This window comes from Rhinatrema bivittatum, chromosome 7 (genome assembly GCF_901001135.1).
Source record: "Rhinatrema bivittatum chromosome 7, aRhiBiv1.1, whole genome shotgun sequence".
In the NCBI taxonomy this organism is placed as follows: domain Eukaryota; kingdom Metazoa; phylum Chordata; class Amphibia; order Gymnophiona; family Rhinatrematidae; genus Rhinatrema; species Rhinatrema bivittatum.
This window is the reverse complement of record NC_042621.1, coordinates 136,572,447-136,595,172: the sequence shown is the minus strand read 5'-3', so window position 1 is coordinate 136,595,172 and position 22,726 is coordinate 136,572,447. Positions and strand designations below refer to the sequence as shown.

General features: G+C 46.8%; 1 protein-coding gene across 6 annotated transcripts in view; it reads left to right on the top strand.

The window, feature by feature from the left end:
• Nucleotides 1-4,732: 4,732 nt before the first annotated feature.
• Nucleotides 4,733-22,726, top strand: part of VAC14 (VAC14 component of PIKFYVE complex) — a 525,003-nt gene continuing 507,009 nt past the window's right edge. The window contains exons 1-3 of one of the 6 annotated variants that reach the window (XM_029609234.1): nucleotides 4,733-4,891; nucleotides 6,817-7,083; nucleotides 10,479-10,629. In XM_029609234.1, coding sequence (XP_029465094.1) covers nucleotides 6,980-7,083; nucleotides 10,479-10,629 — 255 coding nt within the window. In that variant the 5' untranslated portion in view covers nucleotides 4,733-4,891; nucleotides 6,817-6,979. Of the gene's footprint in view, nucleotides 4,892-4,922; nucleotides 5,088-5,107; nucleotides 5,232-6,816; nucleotides 7,084-10,478; nucleotides 10,630-22,726 lie in introns of those variants that run through there. The other 5 variants (XM_029609230.1, XM_029609228.1, XM_029609232.1 and 2 more) reach the window with 5 other exon arrangements.

Below are 22,726 nucleotides of genomic sequence, written 5' to 3'. Positions count from 1 at the left end.
GCAAATCGCAGGCACGCTAGCCTGACTGCCCATGCCTCTAGTCGGTTTATGTTCCACCCCGACTCTTCTCTGTTCCACCGCCCTTGGGCGGTGAGTTCTTAACAATGCGCTCCCCATCCGTTCAGGCTGGCATCCGTAGTGAGCAGGGTCCAGATTGGGGAGGACATTCTTGACCCCCGGCTCAAGTGGCCGGACTGCAACCACCACCGTATCTGATTCCGCACTCTGGCTGGTAGAGGTAGGTGGGTGGTGTAGTTCTGTGATCATGGGCTCCACTGAGATAGGAAGGCGCGTTGTAGTGGTCTCATATGAGCCCGTGCCCATGGTATCACCTCCAGAGTGGATGCCATAAGGCCGAGGACCTGTAGGTAATCCCAAGCTGTGGGCCGGGTGGCGCTCAGCAGGGCCTGCAGACGATTCCGGAGCTTTGATCTTCTCTTGGAGGTCAGGCTGACCTTGTCTTCCTGGGTGTCGAATCGGACTCCTAGGTATTCCAGCGACTGGGAAGGCTGTAGGAAACTCTTGTTCAAGTTTACAACCCATCCTAGGCTTTCCAGAAGAGCTATAACTCTGTTGGTTGCCTGGTGGCTCTCCTCTGGCGACTTCGCCCGGATCAGCCAATCATCCAGGTAGGGATGGACGAGGATTCCCTCCTTCCTGAGGGACGCTGCCACTACTACTATGACCTTGGTAAAGGTCCGCGGTGCGGTGGCTAATGCGAAGGGTAAAGCTCGGAACTGGAAGTGTTGGTCCAGGACCTTGAAGCGTAAATAGAGCTGATGATCCCGATGGATTGGGATATGCAGGTAGGCTTCCGACAGATCTAGGGATGTGAGAAACTCCCCTGGCTGTACTGAATTCTTGACAGACCTCAGAGTTTCCATGCGAAAGCTGGGGACCCGTAGGTATCGGTTGACTGACTTGAGGTCCAGGACGGGCCGGAAAGTGCCCTCCTTCTTGGGCACGATGAAATAAATGGAATAATGCCCAGAATGCATCTCCCTCGCAGGCACTGGGATTATGGCCTTTAGGACAGGAGCCTCCGCAAAGTAACTTCTAGGGCCTTCCTCTTGATGGGCGAACAAGGAGAGTCCACAAACCTGTCCGGCGGGAGTCGAAGAAAATCCAGGTAATACCTTTCTCGGATGATGGCGAGGACCCACTGATCCGAGGTAATCTCTACCTATGGTAGAAGAGGGATAGCCTGCCCCCTATGGCTGCTACCCCCAGATGGGTCGGCTGATTGTCATTGTGGGGTACGGCCGGGACCCGAACCCGAGCCGGTTCCCCTCTTGTTGCGCCTAGGCCGAAAGGACTGGTTCCTGGTCTGAGAACGAGGTGCTTGGTAGCGAGTCCTGTAAGGATTGAAGTGCTGAGAGGATCTATCCCTGGGTGGCCTAGGAAAGGGGCGCTGGTTCCTCCTTGACCGGTCTTCTGGTAGATGGGGTAATGGAGAGGCGCCCTATTTATTGGCCAGTTTCTCAAGGTCGCTGCCGAACAGGAGGGATCCCTCAAAGGGCATCCTCGTGAGGCGTGTTTTGGAGGAGGAGTCGGCCGACCAATTACGTAGCCAGAGCTGTCTCCTGGCTGCCACTGAGGATGACACTCCTTTGGCTGCCGTACGTACTAAGTCGGAGGCTGCATCAGTAAGGAACGAGAGAGCCGATTCCATTTCTTCTCCCGGGGTGTTGCTCCTAGCCTGTGATAAACAGGAACGTGTCACCACGGTGCAGCAAGTCGCAATTCGTAGGGACATGGCTGCCACCTCAAAGGCTTGTTTCAGAATGGTGTCCATGCACCGGTCATGTGTATCCTTGAGGGCCGTCCCCCCCTCCACCGGAATGGTGGTGCGCTTCACAATTGCGCTAACTATGGCGTCTACCTGGGGGCACTCCAGCTTCTCCCTGGTTGCCGGGTCTAAGGGGTACATGCCAGCCAAGGCCCGACCCCCTTTGAATGAGGCCTCCGGCGTATTCCATTCCAGATCGATTAACTGCTGAGCTACTTGTAGGAGGGGAAAATGGTGAGACGTTTGGCGCAGGCCCTCTAACAGGGGGTTCATTCTAGGTTCTTCAGGGGCATCGTGGCCCGGAATAGCCAGCTCCGACAGGCATTGAGAGATCAGGCCTGGAAGATCCCCTTTCAAAAAGAATCACCTCATGGTCCGATATGGTTCAACCCCCGAGGGCAGTTCTCCCTCCTCGGGGCACTCGTCGTCTTCCTCAGGGCAATCTGAATCCCCATAAGTGGGGGTTCCGGGTGGCCGTGCCTAGGCCTTGAGGGTCCAGGGGCCGGGTCATCCGGTATGTAGGGACCCGCTCGGGGAGTAGCCTGCATTGTGACAAAGGCATGAATCCCCTTGAATAATTCCACCCAGGAGAGCGAAGCGGGATCTGGTCTGAGGGGTACCAGGTCCCTTGGGATCCCCGGCTGCTCACTGCTGCCTGCTAGGTCTGGGGTGTTCCCTGAGGAACTGGCAAGTACACTGGGCTGTGACCGGCCCTGGCCTGGAACACCCAGGGCCTCTTCACATTGGGCACATAGGGAATCTGCTTCCTCGCTCTGTGTGGCTCTGAGGTTGCATGCCGAGCAGAGGCTCATGCCTGATGCTGGAGGGACCGGCTCCGCTGACGCATGGGCTCTCTTATGCTCCATGTGTGCCTGGGAATGGACGTATCAGCGGGCGCCTATGAACGTGCGCCTAAGAATGTACGCTTAACAATGTGCGCCGAACAATGTGCGCCGAACGTGTGTTTAACAACGTACGCCTAACAGCGTGCGCCTATTGCGCGGTGACAAACCAGGCAGGAAAATGGCAACCTCCGTGGTGGATTGCCACCTAGGCAGACTCTGCGAATCCTCGCTTCCTCAGAGACCAACAAGTAAAGATGTACGCCTTACCTTGTCTTCGGCGCTTCCTGGTTGCGACCCGGGCGGTCTCTGGCTGCGGGGGGAGAGGGTGAGTACCATCACCGCCGTGCTCGAGGAAGTGCACCCGCTGCCTCTAGGCCGCGCCCGAACTCGTCTCGCTCGGGGGCCAAGTCTGCGCCGGGACCGAGGCTGCCTCTACGCCGCGCCCAAGCCCTTCGCACTCGGGGGCTAGGTCCCTGCCGCGAGCCGGCCACCAGACCGAGGCCCTTACCTCCGAGGGACCCCGGAAATCACCTTGGGAAACTCAACTGGGGGAGGGACCGACTGGTATCACCGCAGGAGCGCGGGGCTCGTCTTCAGGTAGGTTTCTATTAATTTAGTTGTGTAGAATTTGGAAACACGCTCAGCGAGCATGAGGTAGCTCCAAACTGCTTTTGGAGACGGAAATTACTGAGTTGCTGCACTTCCTGTGGGGGTATATGTACCCGTGCTGACGTCAGATCCGTCTCCAACTGCTAGCACGAGCACACTATACCCACTTGTTTTGAGTCCATCTGCTACACGCTAGGAAATGCTTGCTACCAGAATTAGTAGCTTTGGATCTATTTAATATTTGGGTACTAGCCAGGTACTTGTGACTTGGATTGGCCATTGTTGGAAAAGGGATACTGGACTTGATGGACACTTAGTCTGACCCAATATGGTATATCTTATTTTCTTATGTGGGAGGAGGGGGCAAACCCTTGGGCAACTTGCTCCAGATTTTCAGGACAGATTGATCCAGTCTTGGTTTTAACTCCCCCTGCATGCAGGTACTTATAATCTTACTTTTCTTAGGGAGTGCAATAGGGAAATCAGAATAAGTCCCTGCATGCAATGGGGTAAAACCAGGAATGGCTCAACCTGTTCTGAAAATCTGGAGCCAGTTGGCAACCATATGGGCATCTCAGTTTTGGTACAAAATAAAAAATATATTGCTCTTTCTTTTCCTATAATCCTGGCTGGATCTTGGCTTTCTAGCTAAAAGAAGCGGGGTTTTTTTTTTCTGTTTTCTTCATCCCATGTTCAACTCTTCTTTACTAGACCCCAAGTACAACACCGTGCTCTTCACCCAACCCTAAGACCCTCAGTGTGTTCTGTCCTACACTACCCAATCCCCCACTAACAAGAGATGCACCATGCTGCTCTGAAGGGCCAGTTTTCCTAGTATGAGCAGCGCAGCTCTCCGTAGATCTCATCTTACAGGTCACAAAAAGCTAACAGCCCATAAAGCTCCAATTCCAGTGCTTTAGGGGTAGAGGGATAAGAATCAAGTCAGTGTAGATCAGACTGAACAGGAGATTAAAGGGAAGGCAGGAGAAAAGTCACGATCAATAAATCAAAAAACTGCAAACATATCTAACGATATTTTTCACACTGATTAACTCCGACATTATGCGACAACAACAAAGACAACCGACGTAGAAGAGCTTTATTGATAAATGCAAGTTAACCAGTTTGCTGAGTCTTCCTACCCTCTAGCTCTACTTCCGGATTGCCCGTAACCAATCAGCTAAGCCTGAGTCGGTCCTCCTGCAGCTTCCTATGGCAATGCTGGGGAGGGAGAAGAGGAGAAGCGGGGCTTGCTCACCTTCGCCGGCCCTCTCCTTGGTCCGCCAGCTGGCAGCCAATCAGCTGAGCCCTCCTCCCTGCCGGTTGCGTCCAGATAGGCGGGGGAAGGAGGAGGTGGAGCTTACGCTGGTTTGTTTGCCTTGCCCAGTCTTGTATTTCTGTTCCTTCCTGAGCTTGTCTGCAGTGCAACCAATCAACTGAGCCTGCTCTCCTTTGCTTGCCTACTTCCTAGTTCCTGCTCCTTCCTGCAGCCAATCAGTTCAGTCCTACCGGTGCCTGGGAGGAGAGCTTGCTCTGGTTCGTCTGCCCAGTGCCCAAGCTGTCTTCTGGTTCCTGTCTAGGGTGCAGCCAATCAAGGGAGTGCTCGCTCTTTTGCCACCACCTGACCTGCTTATCTGCCTGCCTTGAGGTACAGGGGAGGGGAGTTTTACTGCTTAGAATTTGGGCTCTGTACCTCTTGCTCCTGCTGGTGTCATGCTTGCTAATGTTTGGGCTTTGTGCTGTTCATAAGATTAAACCTAATTTAGTATCTGTTGTTCAGGAAGTATTGGGATTTTTCTGTATGTGCTTTTTAGTGCAGTGTCTGGAGAACAGCGTTCTTATAAGTAAGCGGTTTGTCTGTCTATTAGAACTTAATTTTCGATTAGTGACATTACATGCGGGGATTAGCAGTGCAGATAGATAAAACTGATGACATAATCGGTAGGAGCACTGGGCAGCCCATGACAACCCCTCCTCTCCAAAACCAGGTGATGCCCTCATCAGTGGGAGCCAGCGATAGAAGGAGGGGGCTTGGTTGTCTGTGCTTTACTTGCAACTGTTGGCAGTGTGTTCTGGGAGGCAAGGGGGAATAGCCTGTGCGTTTCATGGGCTTGACAGAAAGTGGAAGAGCCACTGCTGTTGTAGCTGGCCTGGGGACAAAGGGATCCGCTACTTCCGTTGCAACTACTAGGATTGCTAACATTGTCTATGAAAAATCGAAGTGCCTTTTCCAAACCTCATCTTTTCCTCCATCCCGACCCCACTAGAGGTACCAACTTAGGCCATGGAGGAAAAAAACAGTCAATGTCTTGCCTCTCAACCTTAATTCCTCCTCTTATCCCCCCTGCCCCAACGTTAGTTCCTACTATGCCATTGGCTCTCCCTAATTTAATGTATATTCCATTTTTTGTGTCTGGTCAGCCACTTCAAAGTGGATTCTATTTGAGTGTATTAGGTATTTCACTATCCCCCAGAAATTTACAATCGAAGTTTGTACCTGAGGCAATGAAGGATGACACAATTTACCCAAAGTCACAAGAAATATCAGAGATATTTGAAACCTGGCTTCTCTGGTACACAGCCTGCTGCTCTAATCACTAGGCCACTCCTTCCTCTCCTTAGTGGGGCAGTGGCAGTATGTAAGTGAATGCAAGATGCCCGCAGTCCTTTCAGTAACTCTGGCTTCTTTCTGTTTGCAAAAGAAACCCATGTGAGGAAAGCTGAGCCACAGCAGTCCCCGTGTGCTGTGTAGGGGGGTCATAGTCCTGTATTCACTACAGTGCTGCTACTGCTCTTTCCTTGGTGCCAGCTCTGGGGGGAGGGAGGAGGGTTTGAGGAGCTAAACAAGTAGCTGGTTTTTAGGTCCCTCCCTTCCCAAAAAACTGGCCAGGCTGGGCAATTACCAGTTTGTTGGCAAGCCTAGTTGCATTTGGTCTTGGTCTGAGGGGAGCCATATCTATTGCAGCTGGGTCTGGGTGGAAGGAAGCTGCTGCTATTGTGGCTGGCCAAACGGCCATGGTACTTTGGGCCATTTAGGGAAGTAGCTTGAGGAATAAAAGGTAGTGGGGTAAGTTGAAGGGAGGGAAAAGCCTAGAAAGTGCAGGTTGAAAGGGGGGGGAAGGGTAGAAACTGGGGGGTGGAAGCGAAGAGGCAGAGAGAAAGCAGCTGGAGGAGGGTAGAGCAAGAGTCAAAAGTAGGAAAAAATAAAATAAAATCTAGAATTGCATGAGAACTTCATAGTGCAGTTTATGGAAAGATAAATTAATTAAAAATTAGAACTGCAGCTGGAAGACTATAATAGGTCCAGTTGTGCAGCTGCTCCATCCTGGCTTGGGACTCCATCATCTGCACCAAGAAATAATATGTATAAAAATAGCTTTTCTATTAATAAAAAAAAAAAAGTGCTCCTTCAAGGTGTCAGACAAGTCTAGGGTTATTTAACCAGTTTTTAATCTTGCTGTATGTTTATGGTGCACATTTTTCCCATTTTTGCAGTGTATGAAACTTTTTTTTTTTTTTTTTTACAAAGTGTAATAATTGTGGAGCTTCCCAGACAATGATTTTATATTTCAGATCTGGCAACATTGATTGGTGCTGTGTGCCAGGCTCTGGGGTATGGTCACACATCTTTAGGGCTGGCTCTGATGGTGACACCCATTTGGATATTTTCAGCTGGAGTGGACCACTAAATAGGTTGCAGCCAGCGTGTGCAGAAGGAAGGTCTGCTGTCCAGAGGATGAATACCGAAAAGGATTTTTCACCACTTACCCCCAACATAGTGCGGGCCTTAAATGACAAGCTGTATGAAAAGAGGAAGGTGGCTGCTCTGGAAATAGAAAAGTAAGTTCAAAGCTGGTCTTGACTCATTTTGAAGGTGTGTGGGGCTGGTCATTCATGAGTAATGTACTTTGATTTTAATGGAAACTGTTAATTTGCAGTACTTTATTTTTTAACAGCTATGACATTCTCTTTCTAAATGTTTCCAATTTGTGGCTTTTTGTACTACAGACTAGTTCTTTCCCTACCATGTAAAATGATTTTCCCTGTACGTACCAGGATCAGTCCAGACTGCTGGAGTCAGAGAGAAGCTGAAAGGCACCCCCTAGATATACCGGTGTGCCACCTGCGATCCCTCAGTATTTTCTCTGACTCCAGCAGATTGAGAGGCATAACCTGCGGTCCTGATCCTTCTACATTGGCTAATTGATTATCCAGGTTTTGTTTTTGTATATTATCCCTGACTAGATCAAATAGTTTGTTCTCTTTTTCAAGCATTATAAAATAAAATAAGACGCAGGAAGTTTAAGACGCGTTAGATTCTGTTTTCAATTGGTTTGCAAGCGCAGCGAGAAGGCAGGTTTGCGGCAGGCTTGGAAGGGCATTGCCCTCACACCATTTGCCCGGAGCTAGTTAGTCCCTGTGGGCCAGGGGGAGAGATTACCGGTGGGCCGGTCACCCTCCCCCCACAGTAGCAATTTTCCAGAGGTCTTCTCTGAAGGGGGCTTTTAGGAGCAGCCACGGTCTTGGTAAAAAAAAAACCCCAAGCAAACTCAAAGCCACTTAAGTCCTGTTGGGGGCAGGCAATAGGCTTACTCTTGCAGCCCCAGCCTGCCGCGGTTCAGCCTGGGGACTCCGGAGGGGATGGCTGGGTCAGCCGGTGCACTGTTTCCTGAGGAGCCAGTATCTTACTTTTGGTGCGCTTTTTCTGGCCGCGTGTCTCCCGGCTCGGCTCTCCAGGCCACGGTCTTCGGCCTGTACGGCCTGCGGGGGGGTGGGGGTGCGACTCTCCCGAGAGGGTCTCTGCTCCCGATGCCTTCCCAGGGGCGAGGGACCCTCTCGGGTGCAGAGCGCTGCCCGCAGCGTTTCCTCCACGTGGTGTCGGGGAGTGCTCCGTGCTCGCTCAGCAGCCCCGCCTCCCATAGAGAAGGAGGCGGCGGCCATCTTGCAAGTGTTGCCGATAGAGGGGACAGCATCAGAGGCAGAGGATTCTCCTCCTTCCTCCCCGCCTGCCTTAAGCCCGCACAGTTCGATCGATTTGGATGCCCCTCGACCCCCCCCCCCCTCCCTCCAGTCCCGCGGGGGATGCCGGTAAGAGACCAGTCCTGTTTTCTTCGCAATTTGTGCTGTTAATGCACAAAGCATTCTTGGAAGCAGAGGCGGGCTGTGAGGTGGATGGTCCTTCTCCACCTAAGATCCCCAGGACGTCACCGGGCCAGGGGAAGGTGGGGGCTCGTGGTCCGCGACCCCAGGGGGGCGCGGGAGTACCGGACTTCCCGGATCCCGCTCCGGACATAGACGGAGGGGGCAATTCGGAAGGTCAAGCGACTGTGGAGGGGGATGATCCCCAGATTCTTCGCTTGTTTGGCAAGGATGAGCTGCGTTTTTTGATCCCGCAGGTGTTGAAGGAACTGGATCTTTAGCTTCCACACCAGGAAGCTGATACTTCCACGGGGGATGTAGCTCTGGCGGGCCTCCAAGACCCCCCGCCAACTTTTCCCTTTCATCCTAAACTGTTCCAAATTGTCTCTGAGTGGGATCTTCCGGAAGCTTCCTTGCGTATTAGCAGGGCTATGGATAAGTTATACCCCCTGCTGTCTGAATCCTTGGACCTTCTCAAAACTCCCACTGTGGATTCGGCAGTTACTGTCCCATGAGAAACTGCTGTGTTTTCAGCAGGCCTTGCCTGGGAGTCATAGTGGGTCTAGGTTAGGAAGACCTGTTGCTGCCTGGGTCTGCTTCCTGTTCCATAAAAGAGAGGCTGAACGAAGAGATGGTAGTATAGACTTGGAATAGAGGGTTGTGATGGAAAAAGAAGATGAAGGGAGAAAATATCCAGAAAAGCACTACTAGACAAAATTTAAAAAAAAAATCCATTCCAAAATCAAATTTAAAAATGGTAGAAAAAAAAGTCTAAATGAAAAAAGTAATCAAAAATAAAGACAAAACAATTTAAAAAGAAACAGCATCAAAAAGTTCAAAAACTCGACGAAACACAAACTTTTTTTTTTTTTTTTTTTTTTTTTTAATGGCTACAGTTTTGTTCTGGCTGTTAAACAAGTTTGACCGGTGGCCAAGTTTTCTAAATATTTTTCTACCCTTGTATATTTGCATAGATATTCAAACTACCACATTAATGTGTATATTAAAAACTAGATTTGAAAACTAAAACCAGGTCGTTAGGTTTACGTTAGCTGAAAACCTGATTTCATATTTTATATTTGATCTCACTGTTGCATAACGCTAAGAGACACGTTTGAACCATTCTTTGGAGTGGAAGGAAAGCTGCAGGTCTTGGTGCACCTCATGATGGCATGCTGCTGTGCTGCTTGTGTTGTCCCCTTCCTTGTACCTCTTTCATGCACTGCTGAGCATGTGATGATTGCAGTCTGCCAGATCTTATGAAAGCACTTCAGCGAGCAGAAGTGTATTAAGTGATCAAAGGTCTGCGGTCCTCTTCTACAGATGCAGGTAAAATGCCTGCTTTTCCAGATCTCACTGCACCATTGTGTCCCTGGGTTGACCCAAACTTGTTTGGAGCTGATCTTGACAACCCTGGAAAATGGAAGGTTGGATCGTGGAGCTCCCAGATCCGCTCTCCACTCTCGCTTGCATGGTTGAGTCTTTTTCACTTTGGGTGAAAATGCCAGTGGTTCCACCATGACCAGAAAGCTGCATTGGGATCTCGAGCAGCGTGTGGTTAGTGCAGCAATGACTGTTGCGTGTTTTGGATCACCGCGTGCACCCGATCCTGGCAGCGACTTCTCTGTGAATATCGGGATGCAAAGGCTGGTTACGGGAATGGGCTTGAGGTAACGTATAATGTAATGGCAGGCATTGTCCAATGCAGTGGGGAGCATTAGCAACATCGCCCCCTCCCCTTCTTGGGAGGGGGCGATGTTGCTAATGCCACATGGGCATATTGTGCAGAAGAAGAAAAACAGAGGGCAACAGCTATAAATCCCAGTATGAAAGCCTCTGCACCCAGTTTGCTTAGGATGTGACTTGTATTAACCTTGGCTTTTGTGTTTTGTGTTTTTTTGTTTTTTTTTTTATAATATGGGTTATAACTAGGGACCTCTTGTTTTCAGTTTTTATTTTAATTTTGTTGAGAATTTCTCAGTGTTTATTGGACAAATGTGTATGTGCAGGCATGTCCTCTTTCTGGGGATGCTTTCCTGGTTTTTTTGGGGGTTTTTTTTTCCTCACTGGCTGTGCAACTTTTCTTCTACCCTAAGGTTGGTGCGAGAGTTTGTAGCCCAGAGCAATACAGCACAGATCAAGCACATAATCCAGATCCTTTCCCAGGAGTTTGCGTTGTCCCAGCATCCCCACAGTAGGAAAGGAGGGCTTATTGGACTGGCAGCTTGTTCCATCGCACTTGGCAAGGTGAGCTAAATTGTATTGACTTTCGTTTAATTTATTTCATGTAATCCACAACATCTAAACTAGTCAGTCTGTGGAGCACAGTATCTTACTGCAAAAGCCATGCTTTGTTAGAGCTTGACCCAGGACATTTCTGCAAGAGGCTACCTGAGTAGTCCTTGTTATATTGCCTGACGTATTGCTGTGCTACTAGGGGAAATGAGAGAAGATTAGTCACAGTGCAATCTCTCTCTCTCTCTCTCTCTCCAATATAATATCTGGATCAAGCCTTTTTTTTTTTGTTCTTTGATATTCATATATTTTCATTACATTCACAAGTATTTTTATTTAAAATTTGAACCAAACTTGTTCAGGTGAAAAGAGGTGACGCTGGGAGCTTTGCCAGGGTGCAGTTTCACTTTGCGAAGTCAGCCAAGTAAATCTGGTTAGACAAATACCTGTCTTGAAGCTTTCCAGATAACTTAAGCCTGGTCTTTTCAGCGGAACACTTACTCCGTTCCACTGGACGTCTGATTAAAACTATGTGGGTAACTTCCCTGCTCATCTGCCCACTCCGTATGGACCTCATTTTTATGAATGTTTCGTCGTTGTTATCTTCTGGATTAAGCTTGCAGACTCCCCAGTGCTGTTCCTCGTATGTTATCTTGTAAGACCCATGCAGTCCCCCTGTAAGGCAGAACATACTCAGATACATGATCCCTACTCCTCCAGTTTCTCAAATGAAACCATGGTCATTAACAAAAATGTAATGCTTCGCATTTAAACCCATGAGGTGTGCTGAAGAATAGTTGTATACATAGCGTTGCTATTCTACGTGTTTACTGCATTTCTCTGGAGTTCTTTGGAAATCTTTACACTTTGCTAATAAACCGACTGTCTTTCTCGTTCTTATACTTTAAAATTCCCATATAACAGTAGTCCTGAATCCTGGGCACAGATTGACCGATAGTCACCAACTCAAGAGTCCTATCATCACGTGGGCATGGCATACATACACAGCATTTCTTCCGATGTCACGCATGTCCTGTCCTCGTATCTCTCTGGAATTCTTCAGCTCCCTTCTTTTCCCATGTGTGTAAAATATGAGCCATTGCACAGGCTCTCACCCATGATAATGCAACAGCAAGCTCCCATAGATGATTGCCATTGTTTTTATGCCTTTTCTGATATTTTCATTTTCAGATTTTCTCTTAAAGCTAAACCCGTTGATTCACATTTAAACTTAAATGAAATATTGGGGTTTGTACAGGATTTCCACACAGACCTGTGCATTCTCCGCAGACTCATTACATTTCATAGCAGATCTCTGGAAGATTTTTCACATTGGTTAGGGGCACTACAGGACTCTCCTTTGTTGTTTAGGGTTAATTCTTACTTGCGATCAGATTTCAAAGTCCCCCAAAACAAATTTGCCTGGAGCTCCGAAACGCTGACACCGTACAAGAGTCATGTGAATTGACTTGCAGCAATTCTTCCTAAATCTCTCAGGTGCTCAAAGATTTTCCACAGTTGAATCCATTTGTCATCAGTAGTCTTACTTAAAATCAAAAGCATATACAGAACTCGGGTGTGCAATTACTGTAGTCTGTTAGCTGGGACTCCAGTAGATAAAACTCAGTGTCTCCCTATGGCATTCTCTGCTTGTCTCCTTTTGCGCATGTGAATCGCTGAGTCTGCAGTATGTTTTCTGAAACACAATTGATGTCATCATGTTTTAGTCTTCTTATTCACCATGCTGTTTGCCCTTGATGGCTAGAACAATCTAAACCTTTTTTTTTTTTTTTGTATTTCTTATTTGCTCTTGCATTGCTAGACACATCTTCCTTTCCTGTACTGTGACTTTAGATCTAATATGATCAAATTATTCTTTTCCTTTCCACAGAATAAGTGCCCATACTTTGACTTTTATCAAGATGTCCAGTAGTTCAGGGAATCTTGCTGTTGGTCTTGGGCAGTTTTTGTTGCTGGTATAGGGGGAAGGCACTCTATGTGCTCTTTCAACCTCAAAGTCCTTCATAAATTGAATTTCCAGTGATAGAAATGCCTCCTTAAATTTCACCAGATCATCACTTTCCATTCCTTCTGGAATTCCCAAACTTCTTAATATTTCTCTGACTTCTGTAGCTCGCATCTTCAAAGTCCCTTTTCAGTTCAGCAAAGATGATGACGTTCTCCTGTAGCAGTGTTACAGTATCTCCGGTTTATCTACACTTTTATGAAATGGAGAATTGTGCTGTAGGAGAGGTCTCTGGGTTTTTTTGGTTTTTTTTTTTTAGTTACACCATAATTCTCTGTCATGAGCACCTCTCAGGGCTGCAGATCTGTCTTGATCCTGCTACAGGAGGTTTGCTTGTTTCCTTGCTAGCAGCCACTTTATGTGGTGATGGAGGGTCCTGTTTGGACCTTTCGACACCCTGTGATATCACAAACACTACTTCTGTTGTACCCGGTTTTACCACTGGCCAAGACAGTTACCTCTTGGAATAAGGATTTGAAAGAGCAGTCTTGCATGCAGGGTTTCTTGGTTTTAGACTTTTGTTCCTTGGAGCAGGTCTCTCATGTCTTAGAAATGTGATGGCAGAAAAAGACCATATGGCCTGTCTGGTCTGCCATCCACCCCAACTATTTATACATAACATATAAGGACTTGAACATACAATCCCTACCACTCTCTCAGAAACCTTCTGTGTTTGTCCCAGGCTTTTTTTTTAATTAAGATACTGCCCTCCACTTCCACAGGGAAACTGTTCCATATATCCACCACCCTCTCTGTAAAGAAATATTTCCTAAGATTTACTCCTGAGTCTGCTCCCTTTCACTCTCATCCCATGACCCCTCATTCCAGAGTATCCTTTCTTTGAAAGAGGCTTGCTCCATCTGTATAGAAACCTTGGAAGTATTTAAATTCTTTATCATATCTCCCCTATCCTTCTTTCCTCTGGGGCAGGGTTGGCCAACTCTAGTGCTAGAGAGCCACAAACAGGCCAGGCTTTCAGGATATCCACACTGAATATGCATGAGAGAGATCTGCATGCACTGCCTCCATTGTATGCAGATCTATCTCTTGCATATTAATAGTGGATATCCAGAAAACCTGGCCTGTTTGTGGCTCTCAAGGACCGGAGTTTGCTACCCCTACTGTAGGGTATACATGTTCAGATGTTTGTCTGTCCCCATTAATGATTTTGGTAGTTGCCATTTGGACCAATGTCAACTAATTTATATCCTTTTTAAAGGTGTGGTCTCCACCAATGTACACAGTATTCCAAATGAGGTCTCATCAGGGACTTAAACAGGGGCAACATCGTCTCTTTTTTTTTTTTTTTTTTTTCTGCTGACCAGGCCTCTCTCTATGCAGCCAAGCATTTTTCTGTCTATTGTTGCATATAATTCACCTGTCTGGGAAACCTTAAGATCATCAGATACAATCGCCCCAGATTTTGCTCTTCTTTCGTGCTTAGAAGGCTCCAAGCAGGACTCTGGTTTATCTCCAAGTATCAACTTTGTGAGTCACAAATAAATCGCACTGTAATGTCTGACAATGAATCAGGACTTAAGAATGTAAGAAATTGCCATACTGGGTCAGACCAAGCATCCATCAAGCCCAGCATCCTGTTTCCAACAGTGGCCAAAACCAGGCCACAAGAACCTGGCAAGTATCCAAAAACTAAGAAGATCCCATGCTACTGTTGCTAGTAAAAGCAGTGGCTATTCCCTATGTCAATTTGATTAATAGCAGTTAATGGACTTCTCCACCAGGAACTTATCTAAACCTTTTTTAAACCCAGCTACACTAACTGCACTAACCACATCCTCTGGCAACAAATTCCAGAGCTTTATTGTGTGATGAGTGAAATTAGAATTTTCTTTGATCAGTTTTAAATGTGCTACTTGCTAACTTCACGGAATGCTCCCTAGTCCTTCTGTTATCCAAAAGAGAAAATAACTGATTCACATTTACCTGTTCTAGGCCTCTCATGATCTTGAGACCCGAGAACATAAGAACATGTCATACTGGGTCAGACCAAGGGTCCATCAAGCCCAGCATCCTGTTTCCAACAGAGGCCAATCCAGGCCATAAGAACCTGGCAAGTACCCAAAAACTAAGTCTATTCCATGTTATCGTTGCTAGTAATAGCAGTGGCTATTTTCTAAATCAACTTAATGTTGTAGCAATTTTCAGAAACCATTTACCCACAAAAATTGCACTTATGCCAGTAAATCCTTTGGACAATTCAATGGCATATATTCTAGACATTTTTAAAAGCCCATATACATGTAAAACCCATTTTTAAGCCGTCTCTTCTCCAAGCTAAACAGCCTTAACCTCTTTAGCCTTTCCTCATAGGGGAGCTGTTCCATCCCCTTTATCATTTTGGTCGCCCTTCTCTGTACCTTCTCCATCGCAACTATATCTTTTTTGAGATGTGGCGACCAGAATTGTACACAGTATTCAAGGTGTGGTCTCACCATGGAGCGATTATAGAGGCAGTATGATATTTTACATTTTATTAACCATTCCCTTCCTAATAATTCCTAACATTCTATTTGCTTTTTTGACTGCTGCAGCACACTGAGCCAACGATTTTAAAGTATTATCCACTATGATGCCTAGATCTTTTTCCTGGGTGGTAGCTCCTACTATGGAACCTAATATTGTGTAAATACAGCAAGGGTTATTTTTCCCTATATGCATCACCTTGCACTTGTCCACGTTAAACGTTTGTTTTCACTCTGTAGCTTGAAAACATATTTATCTCCAAAAAAAGTGGAATTCTTGGCTAAGCATTCTTTGAAACATCATCCAGGAAGTTGCAACACTTCTAGCATCCTTTATTGGACAAGCTTGAATAACAGAATGAGATATGTGCTAACGGCACAAATATTTGATGCTTTGTATTTTATGTATTCTTTTAACAGTTTTGTAATTTTCCATAGTTTTATTAATATTTGTATCATTTTGTGTGTTATAAATAAATGGCTAAACTGATATTCCCTATACGTACCCAGATCAGTCCAGACTCCTGGGTTTTGCCTCCATACCAGCAGATGGAGACAGAGAAAGTTTCACTGACACTGTACATAACCCAGTGTGCCACCTGCAGTCCCTCAGTATTTCTTTGTCTCCAGCAGATGGTAGATGGTGTAAAACCTGCAGTCTGGACAGAGAGAAAAAAAAAAGATTAAAAGATAAAATTTCTGGATCCTTCCAGGGGGTTGTGAGGTCCTGGTGGGCTTATCCTCCTTGGTTTGAGGTGGACGAGGGTTGGTGACCCTTCTGATAGCTCAGTACGGAGGTCTGTGGAATGGACATCTAGTGGTCCAGATCCCTCATTCCCCTTGAGACAGCGGTGGAATCTGCCTGCATTTCTGCACTGCAAGCCCAGTGGAGCAGGGACGTCTCCCTTTTATACAGTTTGTCCTGGGCTGGGTTGCTAAAGCTTGGCAAAAGGAGATTGATATAGCCAGTGGTCTAGCTCTTTTCTGATCTGCCATGTAGTCTGTGCTTCTGGAACCTGAACCTCTGCACCAAAGGAAAGTATTTGTTTTTATGTATCTATATTTGTTTTCAGAGGAAAAAAAAGAGAGAGAACAAGGAACTAGATAGAGGAATCTGTGCAGCAGCGGGGTTCAAGGAGGGGAAGCTACCTTAGCAGCTCGTTGAGCTCAGCGAAGAGGTTTTTCAGCAGCTTCTCTTCCTGTGGAGGAGACCGGGTGTTGGTTTCATGGTGCTGAGGGACTGTTCCCCTGCTTACTGTTGAGGTGTTGGTATTTGTGCAGGGAAGAACAGTGTGTGCTTGTGGCAAAAGTGGCATGGCGTTTAGGGGTCTGTGTCGAGCATGTCCGTACCGGTAGAACAGGCCTTGCAGGTGACGTGGTCTAGCGCTAAGGCTTTCCCCCATCAGTGTGGAAACGGTGACCATTTTCAATTCCCTAGCAACGTCAGCGGGAGAGGCAGAGGAAATCCCCCTCCTCAACTGTCACCGCGGTTCCCTATACCACAGAGGTGCAGAGAGGCACTTGCACTGAGAAGTCTCTGTTTCTGATAGAGGTCTCCTGCTGCTGGCTCTTGGCCCCAGTCTCCATGGATTCTCAGCCAGTCAAGAGGCCTAAGCTGTTGAGAAGCTCTTCAGGCCAATGATTTTCAGTGTTGGATGTTAAACGGATCTGGGCCTAAATGTGCAGGTAGGCTTTGCTTAGCCATATGGTAATCCACGGCAGCAGTTCTTTTCCCATGTGCGTAGGCATGTGCACGCATTCTCGCCGCATGAGGGTTGCATGTGTAGGGACCTGTGTGCATTAGGCTGTGGCTGAGATTAAACAGGTACACCTGCGACCTAGACTGAGTGCATATTTGCGCAGGTACTTGTCCATGTAAGGCCACGACCTAGACTGGAGCACGTATTTATGCGGGTACTTGCGCGTGTACGACCATGGCCTATACTTCTGCGTGTACGACCACGACCTAGTCTTGAGTACATATTTGTGCGCATCCTGGAGGGATATACGTGTACGCATGGGTGGCCGCCTAGTGCCGAAGTTCAGGAGAGCTAGGTGCCGGGGACAAACAGGTCCAAGTGCCTTGCTATCTGTGAGGTTTTCTATCTAATAGCAATTCAGTCCTCGCTCTCTCTCCATTTGTGTTAGCACTGTTTAGAAGCTCAAAGCGATTTGACTACTACAGCTTTTGCCCATGTTGGCACATCCCCTTGGCCTGAGGGGAGTGGAGTGGGAGGCGAGGCAGTGGTCAGTTCTCCTCCTCCCTTTGTTCCCGAGGGCAGAAGCTTCCCCAGGAGAGAGAGAGAGAGGCTGGAGAAAGCAAGTTTGGGCCTATGGGCTCCGGTATAGATCCATTCTCCTTCTCCTAGGTGGAATATTTCCAGGGCCTGCAGATCCTTCTGCAGGGGTGCCCAGCAATGGCGAAGCAACCTACTTTGTAGGGCTCGCATGCTCGGGCTTCTCAGTCACGACAGGCAAATGCCACAGGGAGGCTGTCATTAGTAATGTTCAAGGGGGTGTGGTTCATGAGACATCGGAAGAGGGAGAAATTGCATATGACTTTGGACTCTGCTCAGATTTTATTTTTCTTTTTTCACAGAGATGTCTTGCTGAGTTTGTTGGCTCAGTCTGAACACGCTTACTGTGGTTGGAGGTCAATTTTAAATTAAACGTCCTGTTTCTTTTCCCTCTTTATCCAATTCAAGAGATATTGGATTTAAAGTATTTCCAGATAAAGTATTTCCAGATAAAGTATTTCCAGATAAAGTATTTCCAGATAAAGTATTTCCAGATAAAGTATTTCCAGATAAAGTATTTCCAGATAAAGTATTTCCAGATAAAGTATTTTCCAGATAAAGTATTTCCAGATAAAGTATTTCCAGATAAAGTATTTCCAGATAAAGTATTTCCAGATAAAGTATTTCCAGATAAAGTATTTCCAGATAAAGTATTTCCAGATAAAGTATTTCCAGATAAAGTATTTCCAGATAAAGTATTTCCAGATAAAGTATTTCCAGATAAAGATATTGGATTTAAAGCCTTTCCAGATACCAACTGAACTTACTTTCAATTCAAGCAACTCAACTCCGTCAGAGTAATCAACAACCTTGGACAACTCCTTAATGTATTTTTCTTTTTCTAATTTGGCAGGTTGTATTACCTTGGCTATTTCTTTTTTAGCTCATTGTTAATTTCTCTTTCACCTTCTCTACAATCCAAGTTGCATTATGTCCCTGTTTTATTGTAACTGCTATCTTCCTATTCTATCACATGTTAATGTTAAGTGTTTTAAGTATTTATCCTTTTGTCACACCCTGTTTATTGTAAACCGGCATGATGCGACTCCCATTGCGAATGCCGGTATATAAGAAATGCAAATAAATAAATAAATTAAATAAAGAAGGCAAACTCTGAGGTCCAATTTTGAAGTCCGTCATAGCGGCAGTACACAAGGGAGACTTCTTGGTATCTCTCCCTTGATAGAGTCGTATCTGCACATAGCCATCAAGCCAGAGCACCAGAGATTCTGGAGGTTCATGGTCCTAAGGGAACATTTTTGGTTTTGAGCCCTTCCCTTGAGCTGGCAATGGCTCCATGTACCTTCATCAAGGTGATGGTGGTGAGGGTGGCTGCATTGCAAAAGGAGGGTGTATTGGTGTATCTGGATGACTGGCTTAATTGTGTGAAATCAGATGACCTCCGTCGACAATCAGTACAAAAGGTACTAATGCGCTTGAAGTCTCTAGGATGGTTGGTGAACCTAGCAACGAGTCATATAGTTCTCTTACAAACTCTGGAGTATCTGGGAACTTGGTTCGACACATTGGCAGAGACAGTGTTTCTCACCAAAAGAGATTGCTGAAATTGCAGAGTCAGATTAGGCTTCTTCTAGAGCTTTCAGTACCCATGGTCTGGAACTATTTGCAGGTTCTAAGGCATCGACATTGGAATTAATTCATTGGGTGTTCGCACATATGCGGTTCTGCAGGGGGCTCTTTCACGCTGGAATCTGTTATTGGAAGAGTTTCATCTTCCTCTTCCATTAGAGAGGGAAGCCAGGGACAGTTTTTCGTGGTGGCTTATTCACACCAGTCTCTAGTGTGGTGTGAAACTGGAGATTCTGAATTGGATAATAGTCACCACCGATGCAAGCCTCTCTGGATGGAGGGCAGCGAGGCAAGATCAGTTGGTGCAAAGCCAGTGGTTGAAACAGGAGGCTGCATGGCCAATCAATCGGTTTGCGACAAGAGCGGTGCATTTAGCATTGCTTACCTGTCTGCCAGTGCTACGTGACCATCCAGTATGGGTCCTATTGGACAATGCAGTGATGATAGACTACATCAACCGTCAAGGTGGAATCAAGAATCGGGCAGTGGCTCGAAAGGCCCCGGAGTTGATACTCTGGGAAGAGCAGCACTTGGAGTGGCTGGCTGTGTCTCATTGGCAGAGTGAACAACATTCAGGCAGATTTTATCAGTCAGTTAAAGTTAGACCCCCAGGGAATGGGAGTGTCAGAATCAGTGATGTGTCTCATTCACGGAAGATGAGGGTATCCCGACCAAAAAGAACACCAAGGTGTCGCAGTTTTACAGCCACTGAACAGAACATGGTTCAAAGGAATCTGAGCTCTGGTGCCACCATGGACTCGAGGGATTCTTCTTTGTCTTCCCTCCCATGGCCTCTGGTTGACAGACAAACATCCTGGCAAAGTAATCCTGGTAGCTCCAGAATGGCCACATTGACCATGTTTCCCAGATTTGATCAACATGGCCATAGATAGGCCCCTGAGGTTTGGACAGTGATCGACTGTTTTTCCACCAGGGCCCAATATTTTTGGGTCAGGCGGCTCACTTCTGTCTCATGGCTTTGCTTCTGAGAGAAGACGTCTGAGATGGAGGGGATATTCTGAAGTGGTTATTTCCACCTTATTGCAGGCTAGGCAATCTTCTACATCCTTGATGTATGTGTGAATTTGGAGGATCTTCGAGTCCTGGTCTACTGTTGACAGAGTGCAGCCTCAGTCTGTTCAGGGTATGGTGTCGTATATTTTGGCTTTTCTATAGAAAGGTTCTGGTCAAGGGATTGGTCTTTAACTCTCTGAGAGTCCAGGTAGTGACACTGGGTTGTCTTTGGGGTAAGGTGCAAGTGTATCCTTTTGTCTGCACATCTGGATGTTATATGGTTCCTTCAAGGAGCTAAAAACTTGTGCCCTCAGGTGAGGATCATCTGTCCATCTTGGAATCTGAATTAGTCCTTAGAGGATTGTGTGAGGCTCAGTTTGAACCACTAAAGAGAGCTATGGTTAAAGACTTGACTTTTAAAGTGATTTTCTTGGTGGCTATTTGTTCAGCCAGGAGAATTTCGGAGCTCATGGCACTGTTGTATCGAGATCCCTTCCTACAGATGTTTGATTTGGGGATATTGTTATGGTTAAGTGTGTTTTGGTGGATCCTTGGGTGCTGTGGGAGATGACTGCCCACGGGGAGGAGCCCTGTGAGGAGCCACTGCACTGGGCTAGACTTGTAATGCACAAAACACAGTTCTTTATTAAACAGCTTGAAGAGAGCCACCAGAGGAGGCAGTAGTGAGGCAGTCTGGTAGTTGCAGTCTCAGGGACCTCGGCAGAGGGAGCCCTTCTCTCCTTGATGAAGAAAGGAGGTTTCGCAGCAGGTTTCCCAGCTAGGAGATATTGTGGATGAGAGAGACTGAGAGTTAAGAGTACTCACTAGGTGTTTGCTGTTGGTATTCGATTCCACCAGGTATGTTGAAGGTACAGGCACCGAGGCAGGGAGAGCAGGCCCTCGAGGAGCGAGTACCTGTTCCCTGTAAGGCACCTGAAATAAAGCAGAGGGCCCCCGAGGAGCAAGTACCCAGGATAGCAGTTACCCTGAAGGGCAGGGAGAGAGCTTCCAGCGGCAGAGTAGCATAGACAAGAATGAATTTGAGTCCTTGCTAACTCATTGGGCTAGCAAACTAGTGAAGGTAATATACCTGGATGGCGTGATGTCAGCATGAGGGAACGCCCTCGAGGTTCGCGTCAAGGGTGGTATAAAGACGTGGGGTGCACGCGCACCCTAGTAGGTACCTGGGAGGAGCAATGCCGGGAGGCTGCACCATAGCCGTTCCGGGGACGCTGGAGAGGTCTGCTTGTAGACGCTGCGGTAGCCATCTTTCCTAGGTAAGTGGGAGGAGCCGTGAATATGGTGAGGCAAACGGGGTGAAGCCGTCTAGCACCGACGGACGCAACAGATATCTTTATGCATGGTGCTTTCTTTCCTGCTTGCGGTAGTCTTAGTGTTCCATCTTAGTCAGACAGTATAGCTTCCAGCTTTTATGGATTTGGATTCCTCTACGCCTCACTTGGGGGAGCGTAGGCTCATAGATTGGAGACATGCATTTTTTAGGTATCTAAAGGTCACTTATGACTTCTGTAGATAATATTGCCTCTTTGTAGATCAGATCACCTCTTTGTATTGTGGAATGGCCCAAAGAAGGAAGTAAGTCATCTAAGGCTACAATAGTGCAGTGACTGAAGGAAACTATCGATTTAACTGACTCTGCCAGAGGGTATCGTGACACGTTCTCAGGAGTCTTTTTGGGCTAAGTCACAACAGGTGTGTCTGCATGAAATTTGCTGAGCAGCTACTGGGAAGGCGTTGCACACTTTTGCTAGGCATTATCACTTGGCTATGGGAGATACAGCTTCCATGTGCTTTAGTTAGTGTTCTACAAGCGGAACTCTCCAGGTCCCACCCAAGTTAAGGGGAGCTTAGGCACATCCTATGAGTCCGGTACTAGAAGGAAAGGAAAATTGGTTCTTACCTGTTAATTTTCGTTTCTGTAGTACTACAGATCAGTCCAGAGACCCACCCATTTACTGGTAGGAGTGGGGGGAAGAGTCTGCTGCTTGTAATGTTGCTTTGTATAAAGTGCGAGATGTTGGAGGTTTTTCAATGCTAATCGCTTATGCTAAATTTGGGAAACAAGTTTTCCATTGTCCTTTGGGCAAATTCACCTTCTTCCAGCTCGATGGAGGGAAGCAAGTTTGCTTAGATATGTAAGGTTGTTGCTGTCATCTTGGCTTGGGTACAGGTCAGTACTGAGGGACTGCAGGTGGCATACTGGGTTATGCACAGTGTCAGTTAAACTTTCTCTGTCTCCATCTGCTGGCAGGGAGGTAAATCCCAGGAGTCTGGACTGATCTGTTGTATTACAGGAATAGAAAATTAAGAGGTAAGAACCAATTTTCCTATATTGCATAGTGGGGATATTTTATCCCTTGAACGTATAGTTTTGGGGCTATTGTGAGGAATTTTTGCAACAGTCAAGTGCTTTTTAGAAAGTGATAATTTATCATTTAGCTGAAGTCTGGTTAATGGAGTTCGCTCAGAGAAAAGGGGGGTTACCAGTGCCACAGGGATTATCCTGGGTCTGGTTTTGTTCAACATTTACATAAGCAATATTGCAGAGAGATTTGTCTTTTTGCTGATTACCCTAAAATCTACAACAGAGTGGACATCCTAAAAGGAATAGAAAACCTCAGGAGTGATTTAAGAAAGCTAGAGGAATCATCTAGCGTTCAGCAGTTAAAGTTTAATGT